Raw genomic sequence first — 23,579 nt, forward strand, 5'->3', positions numbered from 1 at the left:
ATTACTCTGTATTGCAAGTTAGTAAATCCTGTGGTAATTTTCCTTACAATAAAATACTTCAGCTTATTAAATTGGCTTATATTGTACCTGATTGTCATATGAAGTCTTTCTGTGCATTAGCCAAAATAAAGCAGTGGAAAATGTTTCATGTACAAGCAAACTAGCAAAGACTGATTTAGCTAATAAACATAATGTTCATTTGTGACAGTTGTATGCTGACATGAAGTACCTTTTTTTTTTTTTTTAAAGAGATGAACAGTATGTCAAAATAGAACAAAATGAGAACAAGGATGAATTTAATCATGAGGATATATCTGGTAAGACTACACTGTTACAGCAAATGATCTTAATAGATGACAGTTATTCTTGACAGATTTTTAGGCCTTATACTAATCATTTATCATTTGTTGTCAAGAACTTGACCTAGAAATGTTTTACATTTTACTAATTAATTGTTCTGCTTAAACAAATGCTGATGGAACCCATGAGGGTAGAAGCAATATTGGACCTGGTGCTCACAAATAGAGATAGTATGTCTAATGTCCATGTAGGTGCCCACCTGAGCACCAGGGTTCATCATGTGGCATGGTTTGATATAGCGGTCAAGACAGAGAGAAATCACATAAAAATCAAAATCCTGAATTTCAAAAATACAGACTTTGTTAAAATGGAGAAGTATCTTAAGGAGCTAGAAGACTGGGTGAAAATGGATGAAGTGGAACAACAATGGGCCAAATTAAAAGCAGTTATAATAAAGGCAACAAATCTTTATGTAAGAAAAGTAAATAAAAGTAAGAGGAAATATGTTCTCCAAAGAGGTGACTGAAAAAAAATAAAGGCAAAAAGATCAGCATTCAAAAAGTACAAAGGAACTAAAAAAGAAGAACACAGAGAAGAATATCTGGTGTTTTCTGCTTTTCATTTGAATCGAGCTATTTTTTTGCCCATGTTCCTTCCAAGACCTAATGCACAAAAAGAAGGCTCTCCATTTGCTGGAATATAAGAGGGCCTTAGCCTATTACCTGAGGAAAACTCAGCTACATCTTCAGGCCTCTCAATTGTTTGTATCCTATGATTCCAACAGACTAAGTGTGGTAGTTGCCCAATGTATTTTGCCCAACTGGCTAGTGGACTGTATTGTACATTGTTATGCTTTGGCTTGCCTTCAGATTATAGACTCTGTCAATACTCATCAAGTAAGAGCCATGGCCACGTCTGTTGCTCACCTAAGAGCTGTCTCAAATGAAGAAATCTGCAGAGCTGCAACTTGATCATCTGTATATACCTTCATATCCCATTATTGACTGGACAGACTTTCAAAAATTGATTAATTTTGGGCAAGCAGTTTTGCATAGCCTGTTCATCCAGTAGTCCATGCTCCGTGGGCAGGCCATGTTGCTTTTACAGTAAGGGCTCCACTATGCAACCCTCAGCTTGGGTCTACCCATGTGTCATGGCTAACTCAGCCTGCTTGTTGATGGAAAAAGCAAGTTTGCTTATCGCAAATGGTTTCTCCATAGACAGCAGGATGAGGTAGCCATGCTGAATACCTACCAGCCTTCCTGGAGAGTTGCCTGTCTAGGTAAAGTTAAACTCTACAATGGACTGAGGGGCTCATGAGGCAGCACAAGTGTGGGAACTCCTGTGCATACTCAGTGATATAACTTTTCTGTGCTAGAGAGAGGGATCTGTTTGACGTTGTTGGATGACATCACCCTCATGCATTGGCTAATTCATCCTAGCGTGTAGCAGATGGACTCAGGACCAATGGGTATAGTGTACTCCTGATAGCAGTTGGAAACAGATCAGATTTCAATTTGACGTCAGCCCTAGTACATATACCCCTGCAGGAAGTGCAGCTCTTCAGTATTTTCCGTCTCCTTAGCAGTTAGGGACTCTATGCATGCTCACACAGCATTAGAGTAATTTTACCAAAGAAAACCAAAATAAGAAGAAATCTTACCTCTACAGACGAGCCCCGCTCTCCTGCGATGACACCCATTGGGTCCCTCCCCCACTTGAGAATTCCCGAGGAGATTTCCGTGATCCCTCGGAGGTAAGCCTCGAACCGGCGGCTGACCCTCGGCGGGGACCTAGCCCCCAACGTCGGGTGAGGCTGAGCGGCAGCGGGTGCAACTTCGAGCGCGGCGGTGAAGGTATTTTCTCTCTCCCCCCGAAGCCAGAGACTTCCCGGAATGAGACCGGGAAGCGCCGAGACAAGGTAAGGTAGAAATCTATTTAAAAGTCTCCGGTCTCCGAAGCTCGAGGAGTCGCACAGGTCGCCAGCCGAGACCAGTGCCACTGGGTTGATCTGCCCTAGCAGGCCTAGACCCCGGTCAGATCCGTGGGTCCTCCCACGTGGAGACCCTCTGAGATGGTCGCCATATTGTCCGCGTGGTCACCGTCACCATTTTGATCTGTTAGTTGCCCTGTCCGCCATTCCGATCCATGTGCACAGAGATGAGCCATGCGCACAAATACCTTGTGCGCATAACGCCGCACGCCCAAGTACCGTGCGCACAAACGATGCACATAGCCACGCGCTTACTGTGCCGGGCGCATAACTTCGATCTCCCTGAGCGCGCACCAAACCTACATGCACAACTTTGATGCACCGGAGTGCACAACTGTATTTTACGCGCACAAGCCATGGCACCACCGGAAAAGAAACTCAAGGCTCAGGGCCTTTGCCTAGCATGCCACATTAGAGCTGCACAGCATGAGGAGGCCACGGCCCTGTGTATACAATGCAAAGAGGACCTAGGGGATCCGACTCATGGCCTTCCCCAGCCGGTACCGGGTTCCAGCCTCTCAAACAGTACGCCGGACCTAGCATTGCACAGCGGGACCCCCCCCCTCAAACAGGGCTCCCCAGGGACACTGCGCCCCTTAGTCTAGACCCAGCATCTATCTCCTGGGTGGAATTCTTCAAAGGTCTGCATACCTTCGTCCACATGCATCGGGGCCTCCTAAAATACGGCCACAAGCTCCACCAGAGGACCTCAACATCCCGGGACCCTCTATGCCCAGGGAAGCGATCCCACTGCCCAGAAGCCCCACCTTCGGGGACATGGACAACTCAGATGAGGATTCAGAATCCCTGGAGGAAGGGGAACTCCCTCCGGGGACAGAGCCCCACCGAACCATGAGACGCTTCTTCACCAAGGACGAGCTTCCAGACCTGGTCACACACAGCTTAAAAGAACTTGCTATCCTGGGCACAAGTGCCTCAGGGGAACCTAAGTCGAACCCCCTACTAGAGGGACTCTGTCAGACCTCCCATCATTTCCCACTGTTACAAGCCGTCCAGCAACTAATTGACCTGGAATGGGATGCCCCAGAAACTACGTTCAAAGGGGGGCGGGCTCTGGCAGCCATGTACCCTCTGGACCCAGCCACCAAAGATCTCCTGGCATGTCCGAACGTGGATGCCATGGTCTGCACAGTCTCAAAGCGCATTACTATCCCAGTGAAGGGAGGAGCAGCACTCAAGGATGCTCAATAGAGACGTCTGGAATCTATCCTCAAACAGTCCTTTGATGTCTCCGCTATGTCTTTACAGATCGCAGCCTGCTGTGCTGTGGTGACACGCTTCTGCTTATCACAGACCAGGAACAACACTCCTGGGGAGCCCTGGAACCAGCAGTATCATTCCTTGTGGACGCCGCTTCTGATCTGGCGCGCACCACAGTGTCATCCGCCATGGCAGCCAGAAGACAACTCTGGCTCCGAAACTGGTCGGCTGATGCATCCTCCAAAACGAGACTCACAAGGATGCCTTTCAAGGGAACACTCCTGTTCAGAAGGGAACTAGAGAAACTAGCCAACAAATGGGGCGAGTCCCCACTGCTGTGGCTACCCAGAGGACAAGAATAAGAGAAACCAGCGATCCTTCCCCCGAGCCTCCAGGGACAGAGGATCACAATGCTTCAACCCATATAGAAGCACATATCAAGCGGACCGCCCCGCTGGCCGAAGCCAGTCCTTTCGGAACAAGCACAACAAAAGGGGAGCCAGCTCGGGCCCAGGCCCCAGCCGCACCCCACAATGAAAATCAGCCGACCCATCCAAAGGAAGAAGCCACAAGGGGCAGACTTGCCACCCACCCCTAGGTTTGTTTTTCTTATGTAGACTGCCGAACTTAAAATTAGCATCAAGATAAATTAGTACATTGGTATTTCCTTAGGTGTTAACAATCAAATAATTTACCAAAATGAGGACCATCCAATGTAACTATTGTGGAGCCTGTATTCTGAGGGAAAGCATCTGGAAACTTAGAGCTTGCCCCATTTGTGAACAACTGTCTTCCTTGAAAAAGGAGCTGGTTGAAGTTAAAGCTCAATTAGCTTCAATAAAGAGAATTTCACCCACATTACAGTACTCAGAAAATAATTCCCCAGTGCCAAAGAAAAACCAGGAGTCAAGAAAAAAGAGAGATACAGTAGGCTCAGGTAGGATAACACATGTGACCCACAGTCAACCATTCTTGACAGATGGGCAGCCCACAAGTATATCCCCCCACTGAAACAGGACATTAAGGAACTCATTAAAAACCAGGATTACAGTGGGCTCTGGTAGAATTAGACCTGTGATGAGGAGACACACACTGTATCAAGTGCAACAAGAACAAAAAGCCTTCTCTATATTAAACACTGAAGAAGTTCTTGAGAAAAACATTGAAGTGTTACCAGAAAAGAGAAAAAAAAAACAATGCAAGCAGAAATTCAAAATCCATAACCAAAAGAAAAGCTCATTGAGATGGATGACTCTGTCATCAGTGGCACAACTGCAAAGGGAAAGAGTGAAGTGAATAGCAAATCTCAACTAAAGTCTCAAAAGGAGTCTAGGAAAAGCAGTAACCTTAACGAGAAAACCTGGAAAGCTATGACCACAAATGCTCATAGTTTGGGAAATAAAATCCCAGATCTGCAAGCCCTAATGGTGGAGGCGGACTTGGACATTGTTGCTATCGCAGAGACATGGTTCACAGAATCTCATGATTGGGATACGGCAATACCTGGCTATAACTTGTTAAGGAAGGACAGAGTGGATAGAAAAGGGGGAGGTGTGGCTCTTTATGTCAGAAACAATATCCAAGCATCTGAGCTGCAAGGAAGTTGGGGCAATGAAGAAGCACTATGGGCCGACCTAAAAAAAGATGACAGGGCGTCCATTTATATTGGAGTGGTTTACAGGCTTCCAAACCAAAAGGAAGAGCTGGACAGAGATCTGGTTGAAGACATCTAAAAGATAGGAAAGAAGGGAGAAGTGGTGATCATTGGAGACTTTAATATGCCAGATGTAGACTGGAAAATCCCATCTGCAGAATTTAAAAATAGTAGAGCGATAGTGATGCCCTGCAAGTAGCTTTGTTCAAACAAATGGTAATGGAACCCACGAGAGAAGGAGCTATACTCGACTTAGTGCTCACTAATGGAGATAATGTCTCTGATGTCCAGGTGGGCGCCCACCTCAGCACCAGTGATCATCAAACGTGATGGTTTAATATCACAAAAAGGATACGGAAAAGAAACACAAAGACCCAAGTTTTGCAGTTCAAAAACACGGACTTTGAGGAAATGGGGAAGTACCTGGAGGAAGAACTAAAAGGCTGGGAGAACGAAAGAGATGTGGATCAGCAGTGGACCAATCTAAAAGGAGCAATTACCAAGACAACTACTCTATATGTTAGAAAAGTAAAAAAAAAAGCAAAAGAAAAATGAAACCTATCTGGTTCTCAAAGGAAGTGGCTGACAAAATAAAGGCCAAAAGAACAGCATTCAAGAAATATAAAAGATCCCAAAGGGAGGAGCACAAAGAAGAATATTTGATTGAATTGAGGGAGACAAAGAAATTAATCAAGATGGCAAAAAGTCATGCGGAAGAGAGGATTGCCAAGGAGATAAGGAATGGTGGCAAAACATTTTTCAGATACATCAGCGAAAAGAGAAAAGTTCAAAGTGGTATAGTGAAATTGAAAGGTAGAAAGGATCAATGTGTGGAGAGTGACGAAGAAATGGCAGAAATATTAAACGAATACTTCAGTTCTGTGTTCACTAAAGAAGACCCTGGAGAAGGACCATCTCTACTTAACAAGAAACTGGAGGGGAGTGGAGTAGATGAAAATCCATTTACTGTAGAAAATGTATGGGAAGAGCTGAAGAATCTGAAAGTGGACAAAGCCATGGGGCCTGATGAGGTTCATCCCAGGATACTGAGGGAGCTCAGAGATGTGCTGGCAGGTCCGCTGTGTGACCTGTTCAATAGATCCCTAGAAACGGGAGTGGTGCCAAGTGATTGGAGAAGAGCGGTGGTGGTCCCACTTCACAAGAGTGGGAACAGAGAAGAGGCTGGTAACTACAGACCGGTTAGCCTCACTTTGGTGGTGGGAAAAGTAATGGAGTCACTGTTGAAAGAGAGAATAGTGAACTATCTACAGTCCGGAGAATTGCTGGACCAGAGGCAGCATGGATTCACCAGGGGAAGATCCTGTCAGACAAATCTGATTGACTTTTTTGACTGGGTAACCAAGGAATTGGATCAAGGAAGAGCGCTCGATGTCATCTACTTGGATTTCAGCAAAGCTTTTGATGCGGTTCCGCACAGGAGACTGGTGAATAAAATGAGAAGCTTAGGAGTGAGTGCCAAGGTGGTGGCCTGGATTGCAAACTGGTTGATGGACAGAAGACAATGTGTGATGGTAAATGGAACTCTCTCTGAAGAGAGAGCGGTTTTAAGTGGTGTACCGCAAGGATCGGTGATGGGACCGGTCCTGTTCAATATCTTTGTGAGTGACATTGCGGACGGGATAGAAGGTAAGGTTTGCCTTGGTGAGGCCTCACCTGGAGTACTGTGTTCAGTTCTGGAGACCGTATCTACAAAGAGACAGAGACAAGATGGAGGCGATACAGAGAATGGTGACCAGAAAGGTGGAGGGTCTTCATCGAATGACTTATGAGGAGAGATTGAAGAATCTAAATATGTACACCCTGGAAGAAAGGAGGAGCAGGGGTGATATGATTCAAACTTTCAGATACTTGAAAGGTTTTAACGATCCAAAGACAACGACAAACCTTTTCCGTCAGAAAAAATTCAGCAGAACCAGGGGTCACGAGCTGAAGCTCCAAGGAGGAAGACTCAGAACCAATGTCAGGAAGTATTTCTTCACGGAGAGGGTGATTGATGCCTGGAATGCCCTTCCGGAGGAAGTGGTGAAGACCAGAACTGTGAAGGACTTCAAAGGGGCATGGGATAAACACTGTGGATCCATCAAGTCTAGAGGACGTGAATGAAGAGGGGGTGGCTCGCGGGAATGAAGGCTACTACCTGGAGATAATACCCTTATTCAATATACATACACACGGTTAATGCGACTCCAACATTGCTCTAAGCTTCAACGGTAAGAGGAAATGTGGAAAAATAAAGGATTCGCATTCACAAAAAAGCGGGGTGGAGCTTGCTTGTTACGGCAGTTACTACCCCCAAACCAAATAAGCCTGATACTTTACTTTCAATGCATATCTAGCATAGCTCTCTGCTTCAACGGCAGGGGAGAAAGTCTGATACTTCACTTTCAACGCATATCCAGCATAGCTCTCTGCTTCAACGGCAGGGGAGAAAGTCTGTTACTTCACTTTCAATGCATAGCTCTCTGTTTCAACGGCAGGGGAGAAAGTCTGTTACTTCACTTTCAACGTATAGCCAGCATAGCTCTCTGCTTCAATGGCAGGGGAGAAAGTCTGTTACTTCACTTTCAAAGCATAGCCAGCATAGCTCCCTGCTTCAACGGCAGGGGAGAAAGTCTGATACTTCACTTTCAACTCATATCCAGCATAGCTCTCTGCTTTAACGGCAGGAGCAATGTAGAAAAGAGGATCTATATATAGACAACAACCAACGAGGACTGAATTACTAAGCTACATATTCAATTAGATGCAGTTCCAACACTTCTCTCTACATTAATGGTGGGGTGGAAGGAAAATAGAACTAAAAGGTACTAAGAGCCAAGCTTAACAAGTACGAGGAAAAAAAAAAAAAGAGTGCTTAGCTTGCTGGGCAGATTGGATGGGCCGTTTGGTCTTCTTCTGCCGTCATTTCTATGTTTCTATGTTTATTCTACCAAAGATGGGTCGAGAGAACTTCGGACAAATGGGTCCTATCCATCATTCGAGAGGGATATTACCTGGATTTCCACCACCTCCCTCCGGACAAGTTTGTGGAGTCCCCCTGCCACGACCCTTCCAAGAGGATGGCAGTGGAAGCTACACTGACCAGATTGCTAGCCTTAGAGGCTATAACACCGGTGCCTCCACAACAAATAAATACTGGACATTATTCCATCTATTTTATCATCCCCAAGAAAGAAGGAACGTTCAGACCCATCCGGACCTCAAGGCGATCAATCGTCACCTGAAGATTCCTCGCTTCCGCATGGAAACTCTACGCTCGGTAATAAGGGTGATACAACCGGGAGAGTTCCTTACATCCCTGGATTTGTTGGAAGCCTACCTACACATTCCGATCCATCAAGAGCATCAGTGTTTTCTACGCTTCTTGATCCTGGACCGTCACTTCCAGTTCCGGGCATTACAGTTCGGGTTAGCCACTGCACCCCGGACGTTCACCGAGATCATAGTGGTGGTGGCAGCAACACTGAGGAAGGAAGGAATCCACGTCACCCTTATCTAGACGATTGGCTGATCAGGGCGAAATCCCCAGAGGAAAGCCACCAGGCAACCAACAGAGTCAAAATTCTACTGGAGAGCCTCGGGTGGGTGGTCAACACAAACAAGAACTGCCTGCAGCCCTCCCAATCTCTAGAATACTTGGGAGTCCGGTTCGACACCAAACAAGACAAGGTCATCCTGACACCGACAAGGAGATCAAAACTGATGACCCAGTTACGAACCCTGTTGAGCGAATTTTGCCCCTCAGCATGGGACTACCTACAAGTCCTCGACCTCATGGCATCCACACTGGAAGTAGTGCCATGGGCACGAGCTCACATGAGACCCCTACAACGCTCACTACTATCACAATGGAATCCACTGTCCCAGAACTACACCGTATGTCTTCAGCTCCTGGACAGAGTTCGGGCCCAACTACTATGATGGCTACAAGAAGGCCATCTGAGCAAGGGAATGAGACTATCCTCACCAACCTGGATTCTGCTCACCACGGATGCCAGCCTACGAGGATGGGGAGCACACTGCCAGGAGCTAACTGCCCAAGGGCAATGGAACAAAGAAGAGTCGGGATGGAACATCAATCGCCTAGAAGCCCGGGCAGTCAGACTAGCCTGCCTACGGTTCGATCACAGACTCCAAGACAAAGTGGTCAGAGTAATGTCGGACGACGCCACAACAGTGACCTACATCAACCGTCAGGGAGGAACCAGAAGCCAACAGGTGTCTCTGGAAATAGACCTCCTAATGTCATGGGCGGAAGCGAATTTTCACTCTTCACTAAAGAGTCTGGAGGGTAGAGAAAGAAAGTACAGGGTAATGCAGATGAGAATGAATTTACTCAATCCTACATTTAAGAAGTAATATCTCAAAGAGATAGTAACTCAATAACATACCTGGACTTGACCAACAATACTCAAATAATGATTTTATTTATGAAATTGTAACCGAACTTTATTGGCACCTGTTAGAATGTACGATAACCTACATTTACTTACCTTAGTCTATGTTCCTATTTGTAAATCGTTGCGATGGTATATAACTTAGCGACGGTATAGAAAAGTTTTTAAATAAATAAAATAAATAAATCTCGGCCGTCCACATCGCAGAGAAAGTCTAGACCCAGGAGAATGGAGGCTGTCAACCACAGCATTCCAATTGATAGTAAACCGTTGGGGAACACCAAGCATGGACCTCCCGGTAAACCGGTCCAATGCCCAAGTGCCCAGTTTCTTCAGCCGCAGGCGGGAACCCCAGTCCCAGGGAATCGATACCCTGGTACAGACCTGGCCACAGGAGACTCTGTTATACGCCTTCCCACCGTGGCCCATATTGGGCGCAATCATCCACAAGATAGAACACCACAGGGGACCAGTACGTCTAGTGGCCAAGAAGACTGTGGTACGCAGACATGTGAAGACTGCTGGCAGGGAGCCCCCTTCTGCTACCTCCACACAGAGACCTGCTCCAACAGGGACCGATCCTCCACGAGGATCCAGCTCGATTCTCTCTTACGGTCTGGCCATTGAGAGGACTCGCCAGAGGAAGAGCGGATACTCGAGGGGCAGTAATTGACACCCTACTCCGAGCATGCAAGTTCTCCACATCCCTAACATACATAAGGATTTGGAGAGTATTCGAAGCCTGGTGCGAGGACTGCGACATCATTCCACTCTCAGTCAAAATTCCTGTGATTTTGGAATTCCTGCAGAACGGCCTACAGAAGGGATTGTCTCTCAAGTCCATCAAGGTACAGGTAGCCGCATGTCATGCTACAGAACCAAGAGCGAGAGTGGCAGCATAGCCTCTCACCCGGATGTCTCCCGCTTTCTGAAAGGAGTCAAGCAGATCTGACCACCCCTAAAGTGGCCGGTGCCTCTTTGGAACCTCAACCTTGTCCTAGATTTCCTAGCAGGAAACTCCTTCAGACCTCTCCGCGCCTGTCTCTTTGACTATTAACATTGAAGACAGCCTTCCTGCTGGCAGTCTGTTTGGCCCGTCGTATATCCGAGCTACAAGCACTGTCCTGCCGAGAGCTGTTCCTCAGACTCACCCCGGGGACCATCCAGTTATGCACAGTTCTGTCGTTCCTCCCCAAAGTGGTGCCTCACTTCCATCTCAACCAAACCATCTTGCTACCATCGCCAGATGAGCATAAGAATTTGGAAGAGGCTTGAAGTCTACGCCATCTCAATGTCGGCAGACTCCTAGTCCGATACCTGGAAAGGTCGGAATCCGTACGAAAGACGGACCATCTATTCATCCTTCACAGCGTGAAGAAGCAAGGGGAAGTGGCCTCGCGAGCAACCATAGCCCGCTGGCTCAAAGAAGTCATCAAGGCTGCCTACGTAGAAGCAGGCAAGCCACCGGCTTAACAAGTCAAGCCCCATTCTACTAGAGCCCAGGCAGTGTGCTAAGCGAAAACCAAGATGCTGTCACCCGCCGAGATCTGCAGGGCGGCTACATGGTCCTCTATCCACACCTTCTCCAGGTTTTACCACCTGGATGTTCAGGCTCAGGAGGACACAGCATTTACAAGGGCAGTACTAAGTGGGTCATGGGCAGCCTCCCACCGGTTCGGAAGTAACTTTTATACATCCCATTGGTCCTGAGTCCATCTGCTACACACTAGGAAATGGAGAAATTACTTACCTGATAATTTCGTTTTCCTTAGTGTAGACAGATGGACTCGGCATCCCACTCACGGCTGCCGTTACTCATGGAATTCTTGGGTGACATCCCCAAGAGCGAGTGATTCACGGGTAAGCCATGCTTTCCTTCAGCTAGGACACCCATCCTACTGGGTGTCGATATTTCTAGGTTGAGGGCACTGGCGGTCTCCAGCTATAACCAATTCAACCGGTTCAAATTAATTAAGTTAACCAAGTTATAAAGTTAATCAAGTTATTCAATCATACATATATCCACAATGCTTTTCGAGGAGAATACTGAAGAGCTGCTCTTCCTGCAGGGATATCTGTACTAGGGATGACGTCAGATTGAAATCTGATCCGTCTCCAACTGCTATCAGGAGTACACTATACCGATTGGTCCTGAGTTCATCTGTCTACACTAAGGAAAACAAAATTATCAGGTAAATAATTTCTCCATTTTTTTGCTTTTATTACATCAGCCACCTCCTTTGTGAACCAGATTGGTTTCTTATTTCTCTTACTTTTGTTTACTTTTCTAACATACACATTTGTTGCTTTTGTAATTGCTCCTTTTAGTTTGGCCCACTGTTGTTTGACTTCCCCCATTTTCTCCCAGTCTTGAAGTTCAGCCTCCAGATATTTCCCTATTTCGACAAAGTCTGTTTTTTTGAAGTTCAAAACTCGGGTCTTTGTGACACTTCTCCGGATCCTATTTGCAATATCAAACCATACTGTTTGATGATCACTGGTGCTGAGGTGGGCACCCACTCTGACATTAGAGACATCCCCATTAGTGAGCACTAGGTCAAGTAAAACTCCCTCCCTCGTGGGTTCCATTATCATTTGTTTGAACAGAGCCCCGTGCAGGGCATCCACTATCTCTCTACTTTTGTTAGATTCTGCAGAAGGGATTCTCCAGTCCATGTCCGGCAGATTAAAATCAACAACAATCAACACTTACCCCTTCTTTCCTACCTTTATAATGTCTTTGATCAGATCTCTGTCTATTTCTTTCGTTTGAGTCGGAGGCCTGTACACCACTCCAGTAAAAATGAATGTAAAAGCCATTTTATAATGGCCCAGGCTAGTAGGCCTCAAAGCAATTCAATGTTTTCTGGATTTTGCAAACTACTACAGACAGTTTATACCAGGATATTCCACCCTAGTGGCCCTACTCACAGCCTTTAGGGTGCCAACACCAAGAAATGGACCTCAGATGCCAATTAGGGCCTTTAAACAGCTACAGAATGAGTTCACCCTTCAGACCTGCTTACATCATCTAGATCTGTCTCAACCCTTCATTCTGGAAGTAGATGCCTTTATCCTTGGGATAGTTACTGTTCCTCTACAGCACAACACTAAGGGTACTCTATGTATGTATGTATGTATGTATGTATGTAATAATTAATTAACTTTATTAATCGCGTTCCAATTTTTGTAATAAAAAATTTCCAAAGTGATATACATATTTAACCACAAAAAAGTTATACAGGCTCCTATTTCTCTAAGAATTTTCCTCCAGAATGAGGAATTACACCATCAGTGATCATGAGCTGCTAGTAGTCAAACTAGCTCTGGAAGAATGGCGACATTTGTTGGAGGGTGCCCAGCACCAAATAATCAATTATATGGATCACAAGAACATGGAACATTTATTTATTTATTTATTTATTTGTTTACTTATTTATATACCGACATTCGATCTCAATTGAGAGATCACACCGGTTTACATTCAGGTACTGTAGGTATGACATTTGGCATAGGCCTAAAGGCTGAACCCCAGGCCAGCTCACTAGTTTTTATTCTTTAATCAGTTTGACTTTGAGTTATGATACCGACCAGCTGATAAGAACCATCGAGCGGATGTTCTCTCCTGGTCATTCAATACTGAGGGGACCCTGGAACCCCCACAGCACGCTACTGACCCAGCCAAAATTGTGATTGCCGCCACATTCACAGTTCCTCCCGGCAAGATGGTGGTACCCCAGTGCCTGCGTCAGAAGGTTCTCGAGAGGGCGCATGACTTCCGGCTATCTGGTCATCTTGGCATTATCTGGACATTGTAATTAATTGTGCAACACTATTGGTGGCTACAGGTAAAGACCGATGTTCAGCATTACATAGGGTCCTGCCTTACATGCGCCATGCGTAAAAGTGTCAGCATGACCATTTTATTCCCCTTCCTGGACTCCCCTCTGTGCTTGAACTAGCTAAACTCTTTGTACAACATATCTTTTGTCTGCATGGGCTATCCCTTCACATTCTTTCAGACTGAGGAGTTCAGTTCACTGTTCAATATGAGAAAGGCATGTGCCCAAAATTTGGAATCACGTTGGACTTCATCCCTGCATACCACCCTAAGAGCAATGGACAAACTGAACTGCTGAATTAAAGTGTTAAGGCCTTCCTATGGGCTTACTTGAATGTATTTCAAGATAATTGGGCCTCCCTCCTCCCATGGGCTGAGTTTGCTCATAACAATCATGTAAATAGTTCCACAGGATTTTCACCTTTTTATGTAGTCTTTGGGCACCATGCTCAAGTACCCAGACTGCTTCCTTTCTCATACAGCTGTCCATCAGCCACCCTGATGGGACAGGAGATTCAAGAACTGTGGACTAAAATTAATCTTCTGCTGGACAAGGCAGCAGAATGTTCTCTGAAGCAAGCTGACAAAACACTGTCTGGCACCTCAGCTGTGCCCAAGAGACTTAGTCTGGCTTAGTACCAGAAACCTTAGACTCAAGATGCCCTCAATGAAGTTCTCTCCACTGTTGATTGGACCCTTTCCTATTGATTGTCAACTGGGCCTCATAGCTTACAAACTCAGACTACCATCCCCCTTAAGAGTTCACGACGTATTCCATGTCTCAATGTTCAAACCTTCCATTTTCCGAGGGCAAGCAGAAAGGTAATCCTCACACATGGATGACATCATTGGATGGAGCCTGGCACAGAACTTTGATCTCAAAGAATCTAGAACTATCAAACATGCCCTACTGAGCATGTGCAGCTATAGTCATCATCTTGCCCCCCCTAGGCAGAGTCCTTTAGTCTCTTTTTTTCCGCGGAGCTGTGTGGTCGCGGGAACCGTGTGTGTCACGATATTAAGCTTGGCTCTCTCTCCTCACAGTTTTCGAAATTGATTTTTTCTACAGGTACGGCTATTTTTATTTCCTTTACCTTACAATAGTTTTCATTTTTCCTCTTTTTTCCACTGTCTGCCAGATGCCTCGTTGGTCTTAGTTGCTGTGCAGCCTGGAAGAGTCTATTTTATCCCTTATTAAATAAATACTGTACCTGAGTTTAGTATCTGTGTCCTCGCCTTGCTTTGTCTGTTTTTGTACCTTTGCCAGGTGCTGGCAGGACTGACTGAATGCAGTCCGTGGGTGATCTGTGTAGGTCGTTGAGCCTGGGGACTCGCCTGAGTTCTACCCAGTCAGGAGTTCCATGTCTTTTCACCAACTGATCGGCATCAGTGGAGATTCAGACAGTGAAGAGATCAGGGGGGGGGGGGAACTCATCTTCCCCACATTCAAAAGAACTAGTCTCCACAGGAAGGAGCCCTGGATGATGTAGCCTCCCCTCCTGCTTGCCTGTGATGGCAGTGAAGTCTCCTTGGGAGAGAGAGTGAGCAGGAGCCTGGGCAAGCAGCTTGCTGCTGCATCTTCAGTGATGTGCCCATTATCAGTTGCCCGTGTGCATCTGTGACCAGCGTATCGATGATCTGATTCATTGATGTCAGGACTGCGTCGGGGACCAGGACTGCCACAGAGTGCCATGATCACCCTTGACGCCGTCAAGGTGCTGGGGCGCCCTCGATGCCATTGAGGTGCATGACCGCCATCAATGCCATAAGGGCTTTCTGTGCCTTAGGCATCTGTGGTTGTGGAGTCTCGATGCATCGGACCAGGTCTGCCATCAAGTGCTATGGTCCCCCTCGATGCCATCGAAGCACTTGGGGCCTTCGATGACCTTGAAGCCATCAATGCCATTGACATCCTCGATGCCTTCGAGGTATGTGGCCTTAATGCTGTGGGAGCCCTCAAAGCTGTCGAGGTACGTGCATTTGGCCGCTGTCGATGCTGTCGATGTGCGTGGCTTTGATATTTTGGATGACCTTGAGGTGTGTGCCTTGATGCCAGCTGCCCCGATACCATCAATGCCTAATATCCCATTGAGGTGCGGAGCTGCCATGGAGGCCATTGGGCGTATTGGCCACCGATGCCATTCATTGCTGCTCTTGACAGTGTCAAGCACCATCAACGAGGCACTGGGATCGCCATTGAGCACTTTGGTTGTCCCCAATGCCATCGATCACTAGTGCTTGAGAGCCCTTGAGTGCCAATGAAGACCTCGGGCAGCCTTGGATAGATCAAGCGCCAGAGTTTCCACCTACTTAAGGAATCCTTGTACACCGAGGTATCCAGGCACAGTGGTCCGGTGCTTCAAGGGTCCTTGGCAGTGTCCTGACGAAGCACTGAGGGTCATTGTGCTTATCCCATCACTGGCCTAGGGCTATCTGACACCATGGATGCTGATGATCTTGAGGGCCTTGAGCCGCTGGGATCGGGGGGCATTGGAGGCCCCATCTAGATTTGTGTACCTTCAGTGTTAATGAGCGCTAGCAAGACTATCATCAGCCATAACCGCTAGAGAGGGATGCCATTGAGCTCACAGCATCGAGGTCCTCGGAGATAGATGAACTGAGGGAAACTGTTGATGATTCAGAGGAGGCATGTTGGGGCTGCAGAGCCTCTGCAGGTGCCCCTGGCATCCTTGGTACCACCGGTCCATTGATACCTTCAGGCAGCGGGGTCTCTGTTGGTGCCGCTGGGCTGTCGATGTCTGTGGGCACCTGGGACGTCTAGGATGGAGCTATATACCATCAAACTGATCAAAACGCGGTTAAGTGCCGTTAAAGCCTCGGGTGAGGTGTCGTTTGGTGCCCTTGATGTAATCCATCGTTGGTGGGCGTGAAAGCGCTATGGGCCTTATGTGCGCCATCACCAGGGAGGTCCCCAGTGGCGCAGTCAGATGCCACAGGACAAAACCGCAGAGCATCATGGACACAGTCTGTCACCATGGACTTCGCTGCTGCCATGCCTTGAGGGAAACGGTGGTGAGCCATTCCCGAAGTAATTTCAAGGGCTATGTCCAGCCTCTTGGAGCGTTATCAAGTGCTGGAGGGGGTGACACTATAGATCGCCACCCACCATCATGCCATAACCTGAGCCCCAATGGTACTGGGGATGCCTTCATCACACTGTTCCTATTCACTCCTCTGGGAGTTAGTGTGATAGTGGAGCATAGCATGTGCAGTCGGGTATGGCAGGCGGCATCCTCCCTGTCTGTGCAAAAGAACATAAGATATGCCATACTTTGTCAGACCAAGGATCCATCAAGCCCAGTATCTTGTATCCAACAGTGACTAACGAAGTCACAAGTACCTGGCAAATATCAAAAATTAAATGAATAGATCCCAAGCTAATAATCCTTGTTGATTAATAACAGTTTATGGACTTCTGCTCTAGGACCTTATCCAAACCTTTTTTAAACCCAGCTACACAAACTGCCATAGCCACATCCTCTGGCAATGAATTCCAGAGCTTAATTAGGCGTTGAGTGAAAAATAATTTTCTCTGATTTGTTTTGAATGAGCTACTTGCAAACTTCATGGTGTGTCCTAGTCCTTGTATTATCCAAAAGAGTAAATAACTGATTCACATATACCCATTCAAGTCCTTTCATGATTTTGTAGACCTCTATCATATACCCCTCAGCCATCTCTTTTCCAAGCTGAACAGCTATAACCTCTTTAGTCTTTCCTCATAGGGGAGCTGTTCCATCACCAGGCATCCGTGGACATCGACAACCCAGCGGCAATGATAGAGACCCCGCTGCCCAAAGGCATCGATGGAATGGAGCAGTAGCCTAGTGGTTAGAGCAGTGGCCTTTGATCCAGGGAGACCAGGGTTCAAATCCCTCTGCTGCTTCTTGTGACCTTGGGCACTTTACCCTCCATTGCCTCAGGAAGAAACTTAGATTGTGAACCCTCTGGGGATGGAGAAATAACTATAGTACCTAACTGTAATCTGCTTCGAAGTGCTGAAAAGTTTAAATAACAATAATCATTGGGGCGGATTTTAAAAGGCCCGCGCGGGTAAATCCTTCCGGATTTACGCGCGCAGGGCCCGCCTATTTTGCATAGGCCGCCGGTGCGCGTAAAGCCCCGGGAAGCGCGTAAGTCCTGGGACTTTCGAAAAGGGGCGGGTGGGGGCATGTCCGGGGGCGTTCCCGAAACGACACGGCATTTCAGGGGCGTGCCGCGGCGTTTCGGGGGTGGGCCTGGGGGCGTGGCGCCGGCCCGGGGGCGTGGTCGAGGCCACCGACCAGCCCCCGGGACCGGAGGACGGAGCGGGGCTGCCGGCGACGCGCGCAAAGTTACGCCTGCTTTTAGCAGGCGTAACTTTGCCGACAAAGATAGGGGGGGGGTTAGGTAGGGGAAGGGAGGGCGAAGGAAAGTTCCCTCCGAGGCCGCTCCGAAATCGGAGCGGCCTTGGAGGGAACAGGCAGCGCGCGCTGGGCTCGGCGCGCGCAGGTTGCACAAATGTGCATCCCCCTTGTGCGCGCCGACCCTGGATTTTATAAGATACACGCGGCTACGCGCATATCTTATAAAATCCAGCGTACTTTTGTTTGCGCCTGGTGCGCGAACAAAAGTACGCGATCGCGCAAGTATTTAAAATCTGCCCCATTTTGGTTGCCCTTCTCTGTACTTTCTCCAGTGCAACTATATATTATTTGATATACAGCAACAAGAACTGCACATAGTATTCAAGGTGCAGTCTTACCGTGGAGCGATATAGAGGCATTATGACAGCCACCATTTAATTTGTCATTCCCTTCCTAATAATTCTTAACAAAATGTTTACTTTTTTGACCTCCACAGCACACTGAGCCGATGATTTCAATGTATTATCCACTATGACCCCTAGATCTCTTTCCTGGGTGGAACCTAACATCATGTAACCACAGCAAAGGTTATTTTTCCCTATATACATCACCTTGCATTTGTCCACATTAAATTTCATCTGCCATTTGGAGTCCCAATCTTCCAGTCTCACAAGGTCCTCCTGCATTTTATCACAGTCCACTTGAGATTTAACTACTCTGCATAATTTTGTGTCATCTGCAAATTTGATCATTTTACTCTTCATGCCCCTTTACAGATCATTTATAAATATATTAAAAAGCACCTATCCTGTTACAGTTGCCTGAGGCACTCCACTGTTTACCTTTTTCCACTGTGAAAACAGTCCATTTAATCCGTCTCTCTGTTTCCTGTCTTTTAACCAGTTTGCAATCCACAAAAGGATATCTCCTATCCCGTGAATTTAGTTTTCATAGAAGCCTCTCATAAGGGACTTTGTCGAATGCCTTCTGAAAATCCAAATACACCACATGCACCGGTTTACCTTTGTCCACATGCTTATTTATCCCTTCACAAAAATGTGGGAGATTTGTGAGGCAAGACTTCCCTTGGGTAAATCCATGTTGACTGTGTCCCATTAAACCATGTCTATCTAAATATTCTGTGATTTGTATTCTTTATAACAGTTTCCATGATTTTTCCTGGCACTGTACTTTCCCGGATCTCCAGTTTTCAGGTACAATGGAAGATTTTAATGATATTTTACAAATTTTTACTAATAGGTCTGAAATTTTATTTTTGAGTTCTTTTAGAACTCTGGGGTGTATACCATCCGGTCCAGGTGATTTTCTACTCTTAAGTTTGTCAATTTGGCCTACTACATCTTCCAGGTTCACCATAATTTGGTTCAGTTCATCTGAATCATTACCTTTGAAAACTGTCTCCGGAATGGGTATCTCCCCAACATCCTCTTCAGTAAATACCAAAGCAAAGTATTCATTTAGTATTTCCGCAATGTCCTTGTTTTCCCTAAGTGCCCCTTTAACCCCTCGATCATATAACGGTCCAACCGACTCCCTCATAGGGTTTCTGCTTTGGATATATTTAAAAAAGCTTTTATTATGAGTTTTTGCCTCTACAGCCAACTTCTTTTCAAATTCTCTCTAAGCCTGTCTCAGCAATGTCTTACATTTAATTTGCCAATACTTATGCTTTATCCTATTTTCCTCTAATGGATCCTTTTTCCAATTTTTGAATGAAGATCTTTTGGCTAAAATAGCCTTTGTCACCTCATTTTTTAAGCATGCTGGCAATCGTTTGGCTTTCTTTCCACCTTTCTTAATTTGTGGAATGCATCTGGATTGGATTGTGCTTCTAAGATGGTATTTTTAAACAATGTCCATGCCTGTTGCACACTCTTTACCTTTGTAGCTGCACCTTTCAGTTTGTTTTTTTTTTAAACAATTTTTCTTATTTTGTCAGTTTCCCTTTTAAAAATTTAGTGCTAGAGCCATGGATTTTACTTACTGTCCCCCTTCCTGTCATTAATTCAGATTTGATCATGTTATGATCAGTATTGGCAAGACGCCTTACCACGGTTACCTCTCTCCCCAGATCCTGGTCTCCACTGAGAATTAGATCTAAAATTGCTCCCTTTCTTTGTCGCCTCCTGAACCTATTACTCCATAAAACTGTTATTTATTCCATCCAGGAACTGTATCTCTCTAGCATGTCCTGATGTTCATTTACCTAGTAAATATTGGGGTAATTGCAATCTCCCGTTATTACTGCACTACCAATTTGGTTAGCTTCACTAATTTCTCTTAGCATTTCACTGTCCGTCTCATTATTTTAGCCAGGTGGACGGTAGTATACTCCTATCACTATACTGTTCCCCAACACACAAGGGATTTCTACTCATAAAGATTAGATTGTGCATTTAGTCTCTTTAGGATCTTTATCCTGTTGGTCTCTATGCCATCCCTGACATAAAACGCCACTCACCAACAAGTTGCTTATCTCTTATCTGTATGCCAATGCCAGAAGTTAAAGAAGTAAGATAGGAGAGTTAGAGTTTTTCTCCCTGGACAAGCAGGATGGTAGTCCTCACAGATGGGTGACATCATCAGATAGAGCCCTGTCACGGAACACTTTTGTTAAAGTTTCTAGAATTTTGGCTGGCACACTGAAGATGCCCAACATGCCACCAACCCTGTGGCCACACGGGATCCCACTTCAGTCTTTTTTTTCCCCGCAGCAGTTACCTCGCAGTTAGTGGAGCTCTGTGAGAATTTTCTTTCCTCACACTATTCCTCACGTAATAATTTGAAGTTTTCTTCAAGTTTTTCCCCGCTCCGGGGTCCCCCTATCGCGCACCGATTCCTCCAGCGTCCGGTAAGTTTGTTTCACGCTTTTTGTGAGCGGTTCCCGGCACGTTTACCTCCCAGCTACCGACCGCACGCCACCCCTTTTTATCATGGCGACCGGTTTTCGGAAGTGCCCAGAGTGTCCGTGGACTATGTCCATAATGGACCCACACGACGTCTGCGTCCTGTGTCTCGGGCCTTCCCATGGTGTCCGTCGGTGTCCCAGCTGTACTCAGATGACCCCCCAAAGGCCGACGTGCCCACCTGGACAAGATGGAGCACTTGTTTGGTTCCAAGCAATCTGCTCCATCGACGCCTGTTGCATCGAGTCGTGGGGATCAAACTGACTCTGGACCTTCCCCATCAAAGCCCCACCGAGAAGACCGAGGAGTGGGAGACCGCATCTCACTGGCATCAAGTCAATCAAAGACTTCGGCATAGTCATCCTCAGTGCCAAAGGACAGGGCCGAGCACCATGGGTAGCGACACCGGTACCAACGGTTGTCACTGTGCGGTGCCGGCACTGACACCATAGGGGTATCGGCCTCAGCTGAACCCCCTCCGAAGAGGCCCTGGGGAGAGGAGGCCCCATCCTCCTCTGGACCCAGGAGCCCAGGGCGTTCCCGACCAATATTGGTGCCGGGCACCGAGCCTCCACGGACCCCCGTGGAAGCTGCAGTGATGCCCAGCCTGCCTCCTACTCCGAGGTTGGTTTTCTCCGCACCCTCGTTCTGGGAGGAGTTGGAACGTGTGGTCCAACAGGCAGTGCTTAAAGCCCTTTGGAGCCTCCAACCGCTACCAATGCCGGCCCCCATACCGGCATCAGAACAAGTGCCCTCCATGTTGGCGCTCTTCTGGACAGGCTGGACGTACTGCTAGGTGCTTTGCAAACGCAGCCTGTGCCAGCAGGCCCCTCAGTGCCCTGCCAACCACAGATGCCACCTCCTGTCTTGATCCCGATTCTGGGCTCCTTGGAGGAGGAAGATGCGGCTCCTCGCCCATCTCCACAGGTGGAACCACCGATACTGGATCCTGTCCCCAGGCCATTGGGCCTCCCGGTAACCCGAAGTCCCTCGCAGGTCCCAATGCCCTCAGTGCTGGCAACACCGCTGTCTGTTCCATTTCACTGACCATCGGTGCCTGCACCCCGTACCCTGGGATTTAGCCTCCCTCCTCGACCCGGGCACTTTGCTGGTGAGGAAGAAGCCCCCTATGACCCATGGGGGGACGCTTCCTCTGAGCTATCCTCAGAGGCCTCCAAGACCTTCTGTCAGAGCCTTCTCCCCCAGAAGAGAGGCGGCGCTCCTTCTGGAGGATATCTCCTTCGCAAGTTTTGTCAGGGAGATGGCGTAAACCATTCCCTTCCAACTTTTCACGGAAGAGATTGCCCGCCACAAGATGTTGGAGGTCTTATAGTTTGTGGACACTCCTAAGGAGGTGATGGCTGTCCCGGTGCATGAAGTTCTTCTACACCTCCTTCACCGTCTCTGGGAACATCTGGATGCCTCCATTCAATAGGAAGATGGATGCCACCTACCTAGTTCAACAGGCGCTAGGTTTCAGAAGAGCCAGTTGCCACACCAGTTGGTGGCAGTTGAATCAACCCAGAAAAAGGCCAAGAGGACTCGCCCTTACTCCTCTGCCCCTCCAGGAAAAGACCAGAGAGCCTTAGGCGCCCTAGGTCGGAGGGTCTTCCAGAGTTCCATGCTTATCGCTCACATAGCGGCATACCAGTTATACATGAAGCAGTATGACAGGAACATCTGGGAACAAATCTAGGAGTTCACTGAGATCCTGCCACAGCAATTTCAGGAGGCCTAGAATCCATCCTGCAAAAGATTGGAGGCTGGAAAACATGAGGTGAGAGCAGCCTATGACATTTTTGAAACAACGTCAAGGGTCTCAGCAGCAGGCATTAGTGCCAGACGCTGGGCCTGGCTAAAAGCCTCAGACCTTCATCCAGAGGTCTACAAAAACTGGCTGACCTCTCCTGTACAGGAGAAAACCTGTTTGGGGACAAGATCCGAGACGCAGTGGACCAACTCAAAGATCACCATGAGTCCCTGTGTCAGCTACCATCTCTGATGCCTCCTCAGTGACCCGTAGAGGTCCACTTAGGGATACAAGGAAGCAGTTTTACAAACAACGGAGATACTACCCTTTGGCCTCCCGTGTTCATACAGCTCGGTCCTCCCAAAGAGGCCACCCGCAACAACAAAGAGCACTTAGAGCTCAGCCAGCTCCCCAGCCTGGTCCTGCAACTGGCTTTTGACTGACATCCAGAGAGCAGAAATCAGTCCCCTTTGCCCGCAGCATCCAACCCACCTATGGGAGGTCGTCTCTGCCACTTCGTCAACAATTGGTTCCCAATTACCACCGAGCGATGGGTATTATCCATCATAGCCTACGATTACCGCCTGAATCCCCTCACTGTTCCTCCAGACTCCCCACCCTCCTCGGCGTGGAGCCTTATAGAACACGCAATAACCCTTGAGTTAGAACTCTCGGCCCTGCCCCGGTCCAGAGCCGTGGAATCTGTTGCCAGGGCTCAGCGGCGACAAGGGTTCTACTCCTGGTATTTCCTTATACAAAAGAGAGCAGGCGGCCCTCGTCCCATCTTCGATTTTCAAACCTAAAACTGGTTCCTTCGCAGAGAATGGTTCAGAATGGTATCCCTGGCACCTTACTTCTGCTTTTGAATCAAGGGGAATGGCTCTGCTCTCTGGATCTACAGGACGCTTACACGCACATTGCAAGTTTTCCACCTCATCGTAAATATCTGTGCTTCGTCGTAGGCCGCCGACACTTCCAGTATAGGGTTCTCCTCTTCGGGCTGGCCTCCATGCCCCAAGTCTTCACAAAGTGCCTGGCAGTGGTGGGAGCACTTTATGCCGGAACGGGGTGCATATGTTCCCATATCTGGACGATTGGCTCATCAATA

General features: G+C 47.4%; 1 protein-coding gene across 1 annotated transcript in view; it reads left to right on the forward strand.

The window, feature by feature from the left end:
* CEP162 (centrosomal protein 162) overlaps positions 1-23,579 on the forward strand; it is a 423,542-nt gene that overhangs the window by 109,853 nt on the left and 290,110 nt on the right. The window contains 1 exon segment of the mRNA XM_029595494.1: positions 250-317. Within this exon segment, the coding sequence (XP_029451354.1) occupies positions 250-317 (68 nt within the window).

The sequence above is a fragment of the Rhinatrema bivittatum genome, chromosome 3 (assembly GCF_901001135.1).
Source record: "Rhinatrema bivittatum chromosome 3, aRhiBiv1.1, whole genome shotgun sequence".
Classification (NCBI taxonomy): Eukaryota; Metazoa; Chordata; class Amphibia; order Gymnophiona; family Rhinatrematidae; genus Rhinatrema; species Rhinatrema bivittatum.